At 38.8% G+C, this 13,254-nt stretch overlaps 1 protein-coding gene across 10 annotated transcripts in view; it reads left to right on the plus strand.

Annotated features, from left to right (window-relative positions):
* Positions 1 to 13,254, plus strand: part of ryr3 (ryanodine receptor 3) — a 111,068-nt gene that overhangs the window by 59,451 nt on the left and 38,363 nt on the right. For all 10 annotated transcript variants that reach the window (XM_034901057.1, XM_034901058.1, XM_034901062.1 and 7 more), the window contains 9 exons: positions 279 to 479; positions 2,668 to 2,770; positions 3,416 to 3,550; positions 7,382 to 7,655; positions 7,904 to 8,018; positions 9,760 to 9,892; positions 10,938 to 11,041; positions 11,732 to 11,867; positions 11,992 to 12,175. In XM_034901057.1, coding sequence (XP_034756948.1) covers positions 279 to 479; positions 2,668 to 2,770; positions 3,416 to 3,550; positions 7,382 to 7,655; positions 7,904 to 8,018; positions 9,760 to 9,892; positions 10,938 to 11,041; positions 11,732 to 11,867; positions 11,992 to 12,175 — 1,385 coding nt within the window. The remainder of the gene's footprint in view (positions 1 to 278; positions 480 to 2,667; positions 2,771 to 3,415; positions 3,551 to 7,381; positions 7,656 to 7,903; positions 8,019 to 9,759; positions 9,893 to 10,937; positions 11,042 to 11,731; positions 11,868 to 11,991; positions 12,176 to 13,254) is intronic.

The following is a 13,254-nucleotide window of genomic DNA, read 5'->3' on the forward strand; positions in this document are numbered from 1 at the left end:
ATACTAATGTTGTTATCAATGACAGAAAAGCCACTATTCTGTACACATTAAAACTTAAACACCGTTTTGATCTTTGTATTATGGAGATGGAGGCAGATAAGCTCTTGGAAATGGCAATGATATGTGAAGTTTCTCTCTCTTTAACATACAGAAAAACAAATCAGTTAATAAGAAAATTATTCAGAACTAGATCAAACAATACAGACACAGAGAGAAAGCTAAACTTTTACTGTGTACTCTAAATTGCCATTGTTGATGAATTAGTGTATTTTTTTCAGATGTGTGAGCTGCTGCACTACTTCTGCGACTGTGAGCTGAAGCACCGCATTGAGGCCATCGTCTCCTTCTCCGACAGCTTCGTGTCCAAGCTGCAGTTCAACCAGAAGTTCCGCTACAATGAGCTGATGCTGGCGTTTAACATGTCCGCCGCCATCACTGCCAAGAAGACTAAAGAGTTTCGTTCACCCCCACATGAGCAGGTACAATATTGCAGTAGACCATCCAGGTTGTATACAATGAAAAACTGTTTACATTCTGTTTGAGATGTAATTCATGTTCAAGGTGGTTTGAAGTATAAATAGGAACAATTCCCCAGAATTATCACTCGAGCCTTCGGGTGAAAAAAAATCAATGACATTGATGCACAAGCTCAGGGTTCTGTAGTTCTCTGAGTGCTTTTTAGTTTTATGTTGTCCCTTAACTTTATTTTCAACTGCTATTACCAGATTGGGCCATATGTGTGGCTAAATTATGATACTGAGGCTAAAAGGCTGACATTTAAGAGAAGAAAATTGTTATTAATCCCAAAAGGCTGACTTTGCATTATTGTGTTTTCAAGTTTACCGGTCATAACACCTGTAGAAACAGCATCAATCCACTGTTTATAGGTGCAAGGTTTTTTAACCCCATATTAAAAAACAGCAGTCTTAACAGAGAGCACAAATGGGTAATGGGAAAATTGCTGGAGAAAAATACCAAGGCCATATGACAAGGCCATAGATGCTGTTAGGAAACTTAAAACCTCCATCCATCCATCTTCATTTAGAGGGTGGCTGGCATCTCCCCTAGAGATAGGGTGAAGAGCTTGTAGAGCCTCCTGGGTGCCTCCCTTGGGAGGTGTTCAAGGCAAGTCCAGCTGGGAGGAGGCCTTAGGGAAGACCCAGGACTAGGTGGAAGGATTCTATCTCCAACCTTGCCTGGGCACGCCTCAGGATCCCTCAGTCGGAGCTGATAAATGTGGCTCGGGAGAGGGGAATTTGGGGTCCCCTGCTGGAGCTGCTCCCACCGCGGACCTAAACCCTAACTAATCTAAATCAAACCGCAGACAGTGCAGCCCGTGCTATTTCAACCTTTAAGACCAAAATAATTTTATCTTTTAAGGATTTATTTGCTCGTTGTTGAAGCAATCTTCCTTTTGAGAGGTCAGACTCAAGTTTTGTTGTGTGATGACGTCAGGGCAATAGTCAGTCAAAGGGCATATGGACCAATGTTCTACATTATTTGTTACTCTGGTTACAGCTACTCTTCATAATGTCCATATTTGGGATTTAATTGTAATGACTATTTATTAAATTACCATTATGGGCCTTTATATTTATTTCGCTCTACTATTATGTCATGTGTACGCATCCTAAATACTAGGCACACAGGGAATACCTAGTGCAACTTGTATTCATGTTATCATTTAACAGCTGGATGATTGAAAAACGTATTTACAAAATAAAATAAATTCTCTTTTTTTTTGTTTTTTGCTTTTTAAAATATAAACAGAACAAATAGAAGCAGTTGAAATATATATCCCCGGGATCAAGACTTTGCTCCTTAGTGGCGTACTATAACCCAAACTAAAGCAAGAGTTGTGCTCTCCCTTACACCACAAGCTTTCAGTGTTTTTCAAAGTATTGTGTAGTAACTGCGTCAGCAAATTGAAGTGCCAGGGGCTCAGATCTTTGTAGCTAATGAGTGGGCCCAGTTTAACATCCACACCTCTCATAGTGTGCCTCATAGCCAGAGTCAAGAGGAAGAGAGGGCTACAAATTATTCATTCTTTCCAGTAGCTAGAAAGTCCAGCCATTCATTTTCTCTATGTGTTCAGATCACTTGCTTTTGTACCGAGTGAAGTTCTTACAACACTGCACTGCTGTAAAAGAGCCAGCCCAAAGTTTAGATCTGCACAGTTGAAAAGCTTTCATGTTCAAACTATTTAATTGCACGTCCTCTGAGCTGCAAAACCTTGCAGATAAGCTCAGGCCTACAGCTACACTCTGATCCTTGAAAAATAAGTACTATAGTGGTCGTCTGCAGGTGTGCTGTGGGCAACATTCTCCAAGATTGCTGTATGTTCCTCCCATGGTTTATTAAAAAGTCCCGCCAGAAATAGAAATCAGATAAGCCTAAGCTGGACATTTGCTTAGCCCCAGAAAGCATCTCATGTATATTAAGGCTTGTTAGCTTGTGAAATACAGCGAAAACAGCAGATGTGTAGCTATTTAGAATAATTTATCATTAAAGCTATCACTTTAAAATCTTGTTATTAGAAATTCCTTTAAAGGTTTTAATTTTTACTTGTTACAAGACTTGATGTAAACATTTTCTGACTATTTCTGACTACTTCTATTCCCTTCCCTTCTCTCTGCTTCTAACCTTATTGTTGTCTTTTTCCTGCAGATCAACATCCTGTTGAATTTCAGTGCAGGGGAGGACTGCCCCTGTCCCGAGGAGATCCAGGATGAACTCAACTCCTTCCATGAAGAATTGCGACTGCACTGTGGTAGAGTCCAATTGCTCCCTCAATTACTTTACAAATATTGTTGGTTTTAGTTCATAGATATTTATTCTCAGTATAGATATCTTCTTACTCAAACAGATTTTTTTAACGTCTTTATTTGTATTTTAGAGGGAAAACATATGCATGCAAACTGTGTCCAAGAATATCAGACAAAGTTTTAAATATTAAGTCCCAGAAACTGGATAACTTTGGGCACAACCGGAACATATGCCCCAACGGACATGAAATATCCCACACATAGAGGATTTATATTAGGGTACATTTAAGATAGCTTGACCTTCAATAGATGGAGACAATGCAACGCCCTGAACTGTTTTAGACCAGGAATGGCACATACTGTATAGACGTTGACTGCACACCCCTCTTCTTTTTATCTTTGACCAACAAAAAAACTGAGCAATGGTTTTTATTGGTGTGGTAAACACTCGTCATGTGCCTGGTGTGAAATGAAGGCTACCAGTCTCATTGACCCGACTTGTTATCAGAAATATTAAAAAACCAACATACTGGTGTCTTAACATACTACACCTAAACCCTTTGGTATAGTATCAAAAGGAGCACATTTAAGCACTTGATACAAAATGTTGATTTTCCGAGTGACTGACAAAAATTAGTTTTCCCTTGCAGGAATTCCCGTGGAGGAGGAAGAGGAAGAGCAGGACACTTCTATTAAAGGCCGTCTCCTCGCTTTACTCTACAAGATCAAAGGTCCACCTCAGAAAACAGAGGAGGAACCCACAGAGAAGGAACAGGCAGCTCCCAGTAAGTCTCTCTGAACATCAAAGAGGAGAATTGGCCTTGTTTAAAGTGTACTTATTGGCTGATTAAGTTTCACCTCATATTATATACAGGCATTATATGTCACACCAGTGCAGTTAATGTTTCAATACAGGTATAACATTTAGTAGTGAAAATCGCTACAAACCCAAATTTGTAAACTCTTTTCATCTGACATCATTGGACACATTCTAATTTCAAACTATGATGCAGATAGTAGTGTGAGACTAGCTTTTACCAATTTAACGTCTTGTTGCTACACAACTTGCACAGGATTTTAGTGATGTTAATGCCAACATATCAATATATATTCTATATCTAAAGGTTTGGTTGAAAGTAAATAAGCCATAGCACATTCTAAAATATGTCTTTGATACACCACATTTGTTTTTAAACATCACATTTGTGTTGAAAAACCTCGAACCAGGTCATATTATGACCAATGTCATAAATGATACAAAACATAAAACACTGCCCAGCTACTAGTTGGGCAAGCCCTTTGCTTTAATCTGGGATCAGTGGTTTCAATATTCTTGTCTGCTGCCCTTTACTGAAAGCATGGCTATGTTTTGTTTTAAATAATAGACTAATGGACAGCCACAGCAGACTCTGCTATAAATTTTAATGCTTTACTCAGGCCTCTCACACCTCGCATGCATTATTGAAAAGCTTCATAAGTGGACAGATGATGTGATTCAAGATGATTCTGATAGACCTCATATTTATATAATATGGAGGTAGGCGTATTACTGTAAATTATGGGTGGGAAACAAGCCGTTGCTCTTTAAGTCTATCATACTATTTTTTTTTTACATGTAAATGTTATACCAGTGTCTTATCTGTAAATTTAGTACTATGCATCCTAGTGAATAATCTGAACAACGCCGAAATCAATCAAACCACTTTATGAAGGCTTTGAAACTAAAACCATTACTGTAAGTTCATCATCATCAAAAGACCCAACATATTCTCAATTTCGATTCAACAAATAGAGCTTTCTTGGCTTTAGAACACTTTGGAATGGTGATTTTATAAAGATTAGTGTATTACACTAATATAATTAATAAAAAGCTAATTAAATTGAATCTGCTGTTCATTGTCAGGGCTCCATGTTATGCCTACTGAAGACAGCTGAGTCTTTGTACTTAAAGGGGCCCTATTTTAACGATCTGATTGGATTGCGTGAAGCACATAGGATGTGTGAATTCACCTGAACAAAGCTCCCTGTAAGACCAGGGCACAGGTGCATTTGCTATTTAAATGACATAAGCGCTGGACGTTCTTAAAATAGCAAAGACACTTGCGTTTGGCTTTGTGCTGCGGTCCTATGGGTGTAAGATAGTCTTTTAAGGACTGTGTTGCTTATGTGCTCCACATAAATACCAGATGTTGGAACTTAATAGTAAATTATCCTTTTATTCACTCCTAAATCACTCTACATCTACTTTAAGTAGACTGACTACATCTTGACTGGACTCATACAGATAGTACTCTAGGATTCTTTTGTCAGTGGTTAACTTCAGCCTTGTTAGATAAGGTAGACACTGTGCCTATATAGTTGTGCTACATTATATGTGTTTAGAAAAATGAATAGATGTAAATGACATGTTTGATATTTTGTTAAAGCCACAGTACCGCCAACTTTGTGTTTGGTTTGTGCTGAAAACCTGGAGCAGGCTATGAAACACGTAATACTACCATATTGACTGTGTGGTAATTTGCAGAATAGCTTGCAGACAGTGTAGATTTTTGTGTTAGTGATGACTCCCATGTGAGCCACTGTTTGAGACGATGCAGAGCAGATGTGGATCTGCGAGACATTCACCTTCAGGGTAGCTGTCTCTCTACCTTTTTCTCTCTTTGTATCTGTCTGGTCTGACATTAGGATTCTGCTTGAATCTGACCCCTCGTTTGCCACAGATGTTGGGTTGTTGACACACACCTAAAGTTCAGCGATAGCTTAGGAATAGCAATGTATCAATTGGAGAGGTGCAGCATTTAGCTTCAGCTCTTCATTTATCACTACAGTTCACTGAGTTCCCCTGTAGTTGTATCTGGGTTTATTGGAGCTTGTCTGTGAGATTAAAGTTTGATGAGAAGTTTCAAAGAATCACACAAAAAAAAACTCTGAAATGTTTATCTGTCTTCTATGTATCTCTTGCATTTTGTGCTCTATTATAAATGCATGAGGTAGATATGTTATTCATGTTTTATTTTTATTCTTATAAAAAAGTATTTTTAAGTGTGCCTGGGGATCAGAGGACCCAGCTGTTTCTCAACAGTCCTTGGTAACCATCAGTTACTCCCAAGGAGTCAAGTTTTAAAGGAAAAGCAAAAGCAAATTATTCCCTAACAGTTTATGAGTCAATTTGCAAGAAGAAAAATGTTTTGTATAGTAGTAGAATCTGTAGTACCTGCATTTTGCTTTAAAAATAGTATTATTATTATTATTAGTAGTAGTAGTATTAGTAGTAGTAGTAGTGTTAGTATTATTATTATTTTAGTGACAGATCACACATACCTTCCCAAACTGCCAAGCCAGTTGTATATTACTTCAAAGTACACTCGTGTAATATATAAATGACAGCATCAGTGTACATGGAGACATAAAGATTATTTTGAGGTAATTTGCTCAAATTACAAAAGTAGGAGCAGAACTCTTTCTTCTCGTCTTCCACGAATCTGAAGAATTACATACACTGTAGCGTGCTTCTGTTTCACTCTGTTTCTGAACTGAGCACTATTGACTTGGTTGGGGATCCTGCTGATTATACACATCTTCCTGGATCACGCATAATGTTTCTGCTATCTTTGCATTGTTGTCGTACCTCTTGAGCTCCTTATTGGAAATTCTTCATGTGGATGATACAATACAAATTAATTTCTCCATATTTCTCACACATTACACATGGCATTCAAAATTGTACTGTTTCCTAAATGCCTGAATCGTGATAATGTTAATGTAACAATCACAGCGCTGCTGACAGTCAACAACCTGCCCTGAGGCTTCTGATAAAATATGTTGGATCATGAGTAGCATGAACTTAAACTTAAACGTATGATAAATTAAACTCAAGGCTGAATGTGCCAGATGCATGATTGGAATTATTCGTACAACAGTCCCAACACTACCTTTTTACTTTTTTTAATACACCAAATCAAATAATTACAAAATTATTTTGGACCTAGAAATAAATTAAACATTGCTAGTATTTGTGTTGTCTTTTGGCTTTATCACAAACTTCCTTTCAAATGTTTCCATACACATAAATAATGTATTTTCAGGTTGCTGGACTTTAAATTCTAATAAACCAGCTAGTCTGATGTTGAAGAGGCTGTAGTTCCACACAGTAATTTTATGTCCCGTTTTTAAAGTCCTCTAAAATTGTATAGTAAGTATAAACACAATTGACTGGGACTGCAAGCCCAACAGTACTTCATTGTGCTTGTACCACTGGACACCTCTTGCAAATCTGGTACATTTTGCAGAGCAAGATATAAGACATTGTATATAAGACAAAGAAAATTAGATTTTTGAGTTGTTTGACATTTGGCAAATTTTTAACCTCCTACAAAGCTCAGATGAGTTCTAGTTAGTTAGAAATGTCAGGATGATGCTTTTTATTGATTCTGCTTTTTTGCATGTACGTTATTTTAAAGCCAGTTAAACAACTTTGAATTAAATGGTTAGAATTAGATTAGTGGTTGTCAAGTCATACCACCACTAAACCATTGCCTCTTATAGGAAAGCTGCACTAACGTTACTACCTCTAAAGAATTATTCACTGTTTGGATATTGAATTCCCACTTCTCCAGCCAACCTGAAGGAGCTGATATCCCAGACCATAATCAGCTGGGCTCAGGAGTCTCACATCCAGGACCCAGAGCTGGTCAGAGTGATGTTCAGCCTGCTAAGGAGGCAGTATGACGGCATCGGGGAGCTGCTCCGGGCCATGAAGAAATCCTACACCATCAGTGCTGCATCTGTGCAGGATGCCATCAACCTGCTGGTATCTCTAGGTCAAATCAGGTCACTGCTGTCAGTTCGAATGGGCAAAGAGGAGGAGAAATTGATGATTGATGGACTCAGGTGAGAAAATGTATAGCAATAAATGCAATTCTATCTATCTGTTTGTTTTAATACTATGTAAATTGTAATGTAAAAATATGATGATAATTGATAGTTTGTGACATAGTTGTTCTTCATTGCACATAACTAAGATACATTTTCTCAACTGTGCATTATTTTGAATGTGCTGTATATTGCCTCAAAAATTTGGGATACAATATATGTACAATATATCATGAACTTCACAAACCAACTTCTTATGTTCACAGTGACATCATGAACAACAAGGTTTTCTACCAACATCCCAACTTAATGAGAGTGCTGGGCATGCACGAGACTGTTATGGAGGTCATGGTCAACGTGCTGGGAGGAGACAAATCCCAGGTACGAAAGCATACTACATTCTGTATTAGCTGTGATCATTTTATTTTAATAAAATAAAATAGTTGACAAACAATCTCAGTTCAATACCCACTTACATGCTTGTTCTGGAGTGTTGCACCTCTACGACTTCCCACATAAAAGTTCAAGCTTAAATAAATAGTAATTTAAACAGAATTTAACCCTTGCAAGTGTCAGCTTGTTGGCCTTTTATTTTATTACCCCCAAATTTGCTGACATTTTAAGAGTTATTAAGAAATATTTACCTCTTTTTGTAAAATATTGAGCATCCAGGGAACCTTTGATAGAACGTAGTAAGGTAAAGGCTAAGATTATTTCACGTCTTAGAGCGTTACGGGACAGTGGGTCCACGTTTTGTTTCTAGTGCATTCATTCACTTGTGTTTGCAGACGGTGGAAATTATACTGAATGATTCTGATTTAGATTCAGATTAGGGTTTTGTACCTGCAACTATTTAACTGAAAAGCCTTTACAGGGGCGAACCTTTTACGCTTAAAATGTTGTATACTGATCTTAGGAAAACAAACTGTATTCTAAGAATGTGAAGTAAGCCAAGATCAACAACTTAATACTCTGAAAAACCACAAGGGTAATGGAGAGGGCAGAGAAGTGCAAGAGAGGGATGAAAGGAGAGGCCTCTCAAGCCTGTCCTTTTTGGGCAGTGCTGACAGAAGCTGGAAGAGATGGTTGTGATTTAATGCCAAGTCCAGTGCCAAGCATGAATTAAACCTCAGACAGAAAGACCTCAGGGAGACATTCAGGCCTCCACATGGGACTGTGGCAGTCTCATCACGCAGTCTCAGACATAAATTCCAGACCAGTTTACTGCCACTTGATATGTGCACTTCCCTTACTGTGGCCATAATTAGTGGCATAACCACAGCTTGTAATTGTATAGGGTTTGCAAGATTAACTCTTACAATTACATATTGATTTTATGTTACAATGTTACAAATTGTGTAACATAATCAAGGTATAATATCCAATAAGTTTTCTATTCTTCAACCCAGTGCGCATGTGCGAGTGTGCGAGTGTGAGCGTGTGTCACTTTGTTTCTCTCTGTCCGCCCGTCGGTCTCTTCCTCCTTTGCCTGATAGTGTGTCACAGCTGAGAAGTCAAGACTTTCTTGTTTTATTTAAAACGTTGTTTTATTTTGTAAAACCTTATCGTGTGCAGTGTGTTTCTGGCATTGCCCCTGTTTTACACCAGAATTGCAATTGTGGCCGCATTCAGACAGCCTGGCCAGAAGTCAAAGAGGAGGGCATCCAGTACATTTACCGAAATACCCCCCCGATTATTGCATGTGTCTCCTCTACAACACCACGGACAACGAGAAATTAATCTTGGATGTGGAAAAACAAAATAGACACCACTGATTCTTATTATAAAGACAATGCTAGAAAAGAGAAGGCACAGTCTTTAATTACTGGAGTACTTGTAGGGAAATGTAGATACTAGCTTAATAAACACGTGATTTTTCTTGTAAGTACTTATAGAGACAATTAAATCTGCGAATTGGGCAGGCAAGACGCTCTGCTTCTGAAATGCTCCAGGTGTGGCATGCCGCGTAACAGAGAACAGAAAGAAACCACAGCGCAACCGGAAGGCTGCACACATGTCTCTCTCAATGTCTTTCTATGAAAAATTAAAAGTACTGCATAGTTGACCATCCCCCATCTCTTCTTTTTAATATTAATATTGGTCTTATTTTTTTTACCCACAGGAGATCGCCTTTCCCAAGATGGTGGCCAGCTGTTGTCGTTTCTTGTGCTACTTCTGTCGTATTAGCCGTCAGAACCAGAAAGCCATGTTTGACCACCTCAGCTACCTGCTGGAGAACAGCAGTGTCGGGCTGGGTAAGGACTGGTAGATTCATTAAATGTGACTTACAGCTTTTTCTTCTATGACTACTTCTATTACTAAAATATATCATTCTGAGAAAGGATGGCAATGTGAAGCATGAGCAGAAGGTATTAAAGAAAAGGATGTACGGTTTTCAGAAGGGAAAGAAGAATTTAAATGTATTCCTTGAGTTTTTGAATTTCTTCAAGTATTAACCACACTGTCGGATCTAAAACATTGTCCTTTTGCTGCTGCAAAAACTATGCAAAATGTTTAATGAAACCAATAGGTGCCACCTGATAGAAAGGATTTTCAACTAATTGAAATGCAGACACAAACGTATCGCCTACATTATGCCAGGGTATCAGCTAGGGAGTGAAAGGGGCAGAGAAGGAGGCAGCTGATAGAGAAAAAAGAATGGCAGAGAGCGATGGAGGTTATTTAGTCATGCAGTGCAGGACTGATGAGTCACTGGGCTCCTACTGCTGCTGTAAACTAAAGCTCCTGCCTGGAGAGGACAGATGAAGGCAAACTCAATTTTTGTTTTTGTTTTTACAATATTAATGTTTATTGTAATAGATAGGAGACATAAATGTTTATTAAAAGTTACAGAGGTAATCTTAATGTAAAATTAGCATATTTTTGTAAGGGTTTGTGAACATAAGTGTTATGTTTGCAATGTTTATTGAGAGCCAAATATTGCTGAAGAAATATAGTGTAGCATTGAAGTGAAGAAGCATTTTCAGTTCATATCCATGTAAAGTGCTTTTAGTAATAAGGTGTTGTATGTGAATCTGCTGGATTTGCAAGAGTTGGGAAAAAGATATTTATTGTTAAAGGCGAACTAAATATTAAGTGTATGAATATTTATTTATTTTTTAAACTGTCTTTCAAAAATCGGTATGTCATTTCTTCTGATCCTGTTCCACTACCTGCTACTGGACTGCAAGAGAGAGATGTAGATAGACTGCCCCCTGTCGTTTAGTACAGAACAAATGTAAAGTTTTCTTTGCTGTTAACACTTGGTGTGCGTGTGTGCGTGGGTGTGTGGGTTTGTAGCCTCTGAAGCAATGCGGGGCTCCACTCCGTTGGATGTTGCAGCATCTTCAGTGATGGACAACAACGGCCTAGCTTTGGCCCTGGAGGAGCCTGATTTGGAGAAGGTTTGTTTTTTCACACAAACAAACATATTTGACTGCAACTGAATGATTGAGACTGAAATGTATTGAACCATTTGTATTAAGGCCACCTAGTGGTTTCAGATTAGATTACCAGCCAGAGTTTTTTATTTTTGGTATGACCTTAAGGCATTCTTTGGTATAGCAAATTAATCGGTCATATAATAGACTTACTTAAGTGTTAAACACTTCAGGAACTGTAAAATTGTGAATTTAAATCAAATTACATGTAATAAGCTGTGGTGGTATTTTTTTAATGACATTTAGTTTTATATAGTGCACTGAAACAACCTTTTAGTCTAAAAGCGTATGCACTAGGACACCAGGATGATATTAGTCTTGATGGTAATATATTCTTTAAAGGAAGAAATGTTGATCAGTATTTTCTGTGATATTATCAGATTTCTTTGCATTATAAATAGCTAAGATGATTTCTTATTACATCTCTTGCTGACATTTGGTGATAGTGAGTCAAACTTAAATTAAACCTTATGGCAACCCACATTTTCTCAGTGAAAAATGAAGTGTGATTTTGTGTCATTTGAATAAGCTTGCTCAGCAAATGCTTTCAATCTGTCACTGTTTCTGACACTGACAGTCAAAATGACAGAGTGGGCCAATTATGGTGTGATACCCAGGAGTGAAACAGAATTGTGCATGTTTGTGTGTGTGTAGGTGGTTACATACCTAGCAGGCTGTGGTCTTCAGAGTTGTGCCATGCTGGTTGCTAAGGGTTACCCCGACCTTGGCTGGAATCCTATAGAGGGAGAGCGCTACCTGTCCTTCCTGAGGTTCGTCGTCTTCTGCAATGGTATGTTGACTCTCACACTGAGCACATGACGTAAATACAGTAGACTCTGACCTGTCCTTTTGGAGATAACTTAAATCCTTACCTATACATGACTGCCCATTGTCCTGCTGTATTTGTAAACCAGGTGAGAGCGTGGAGGAAAATGCCAACGTGGTGGTGAAGCTGCTGATCAGGCGTCCAGAGTGTTTCGGCCCCGCCCTGAGGGGAGAGGGGGGTCAGGGTCTGCTGACTGCCATTGAGGAGGCCATTAAGATCTCTGAGGATCCTGCCCTAGACCTGCCCAATACTCCTGCTGTGGTCACTACTGGGTAGGGGTCCACACCAATTTCTTTTATTCTAGGCAGAGTTGGAAAGCCTCTGAATCAGCGTTTAGATCATCACAAAAATCCACTGTGTGTCTCTGAAGTAATGATTTGTGATAAAGTCTCCATTATTTCTTTGGTGATAAATTAGATTAAGATTTTCCAGTGTGTTTCTGATGATCAATAGTGCAACATCAGTTTGATTTTGATATACAGATGTATTTCATTCACGTCAATAGGAATAGATCGCAGTTCAAGTCTTTGTGTAAGCCTGCACAGAGGAACTGGAAAGAAAAGGAGTCTATTACTCTCAGTTTGAATGAGAAGTTGTATCATCCCACACATACACCATTGTGTGGCAGTGCGCCACACAATGAACACGCTATTAACGCTATTTCTAACAGTCATTCGTTGAGCTACATTTCCTTTCCTTGCTCTCCCCTGTCTCTCTGTCACTCTACACACACACACATACACAGCCCCTCCCCTCCGTGCGCACAGCGTCTGTCACCATAAAACAGTGTTGACAACTAGCGACTTTGTTGCTAGATTTAGTGATTTTTCAGACCCCCTTAGCAACTTTTTTTCACAAAAGCAACTAGCAAAAAATCTGGTGACTTTCTGTGGAAAAGACAGCAACAAAAAAGTCTCCAGTATTGTCTAAGGAGAATGCAATGTATGTCTCGCCTGTAGCCTCTAAAACAGTCACCTCTCTCCTAATCTGTTTTGGGAGGAGAGGGGCTGCTCCTTTCCTCACAAAACAGATTCAGATTCTATCCTCATGTGCGGCAGCACTGCGCAAAGTGAGTAGGCCGGTAGAAAGAGAAGGGACAGGGTGCGGGGGCCGGTGTAGAGAGACAGCGGGACACGACGGGGGAGAAAGACGCAGCTGAGCTGACCTGGCATGGCCCTGAGCAAGCCGGACTTCTTTGAGAATTCTTTATTGATATTTTTCCCTCCTTTGTGTAGAATTTCTTTTTTTACTTCATAATTAGGCTACCTAAGTAATAATTATATGGTCAAATAAGTAAGTTCCCGTATTGAATTTGTGAATGAGCATATGACGTCACACCCGTCCAATATTT

This window comes from Etheostoma cragini, chromosome 18, assembly GCF_013103735.1.
Source record: "Etheostoma cragini isolate CJK2018 chromosome 18, CSU_Ecrag_1.0, whole genome shotgun sequence".
Taxonomy (NCBI): domain Eukaryota; kingdom Metazoa; phylum Chordata; class Actinopteri; order Perciformes; family Percidae; genus Etheostoma; species Etheostoma cragini.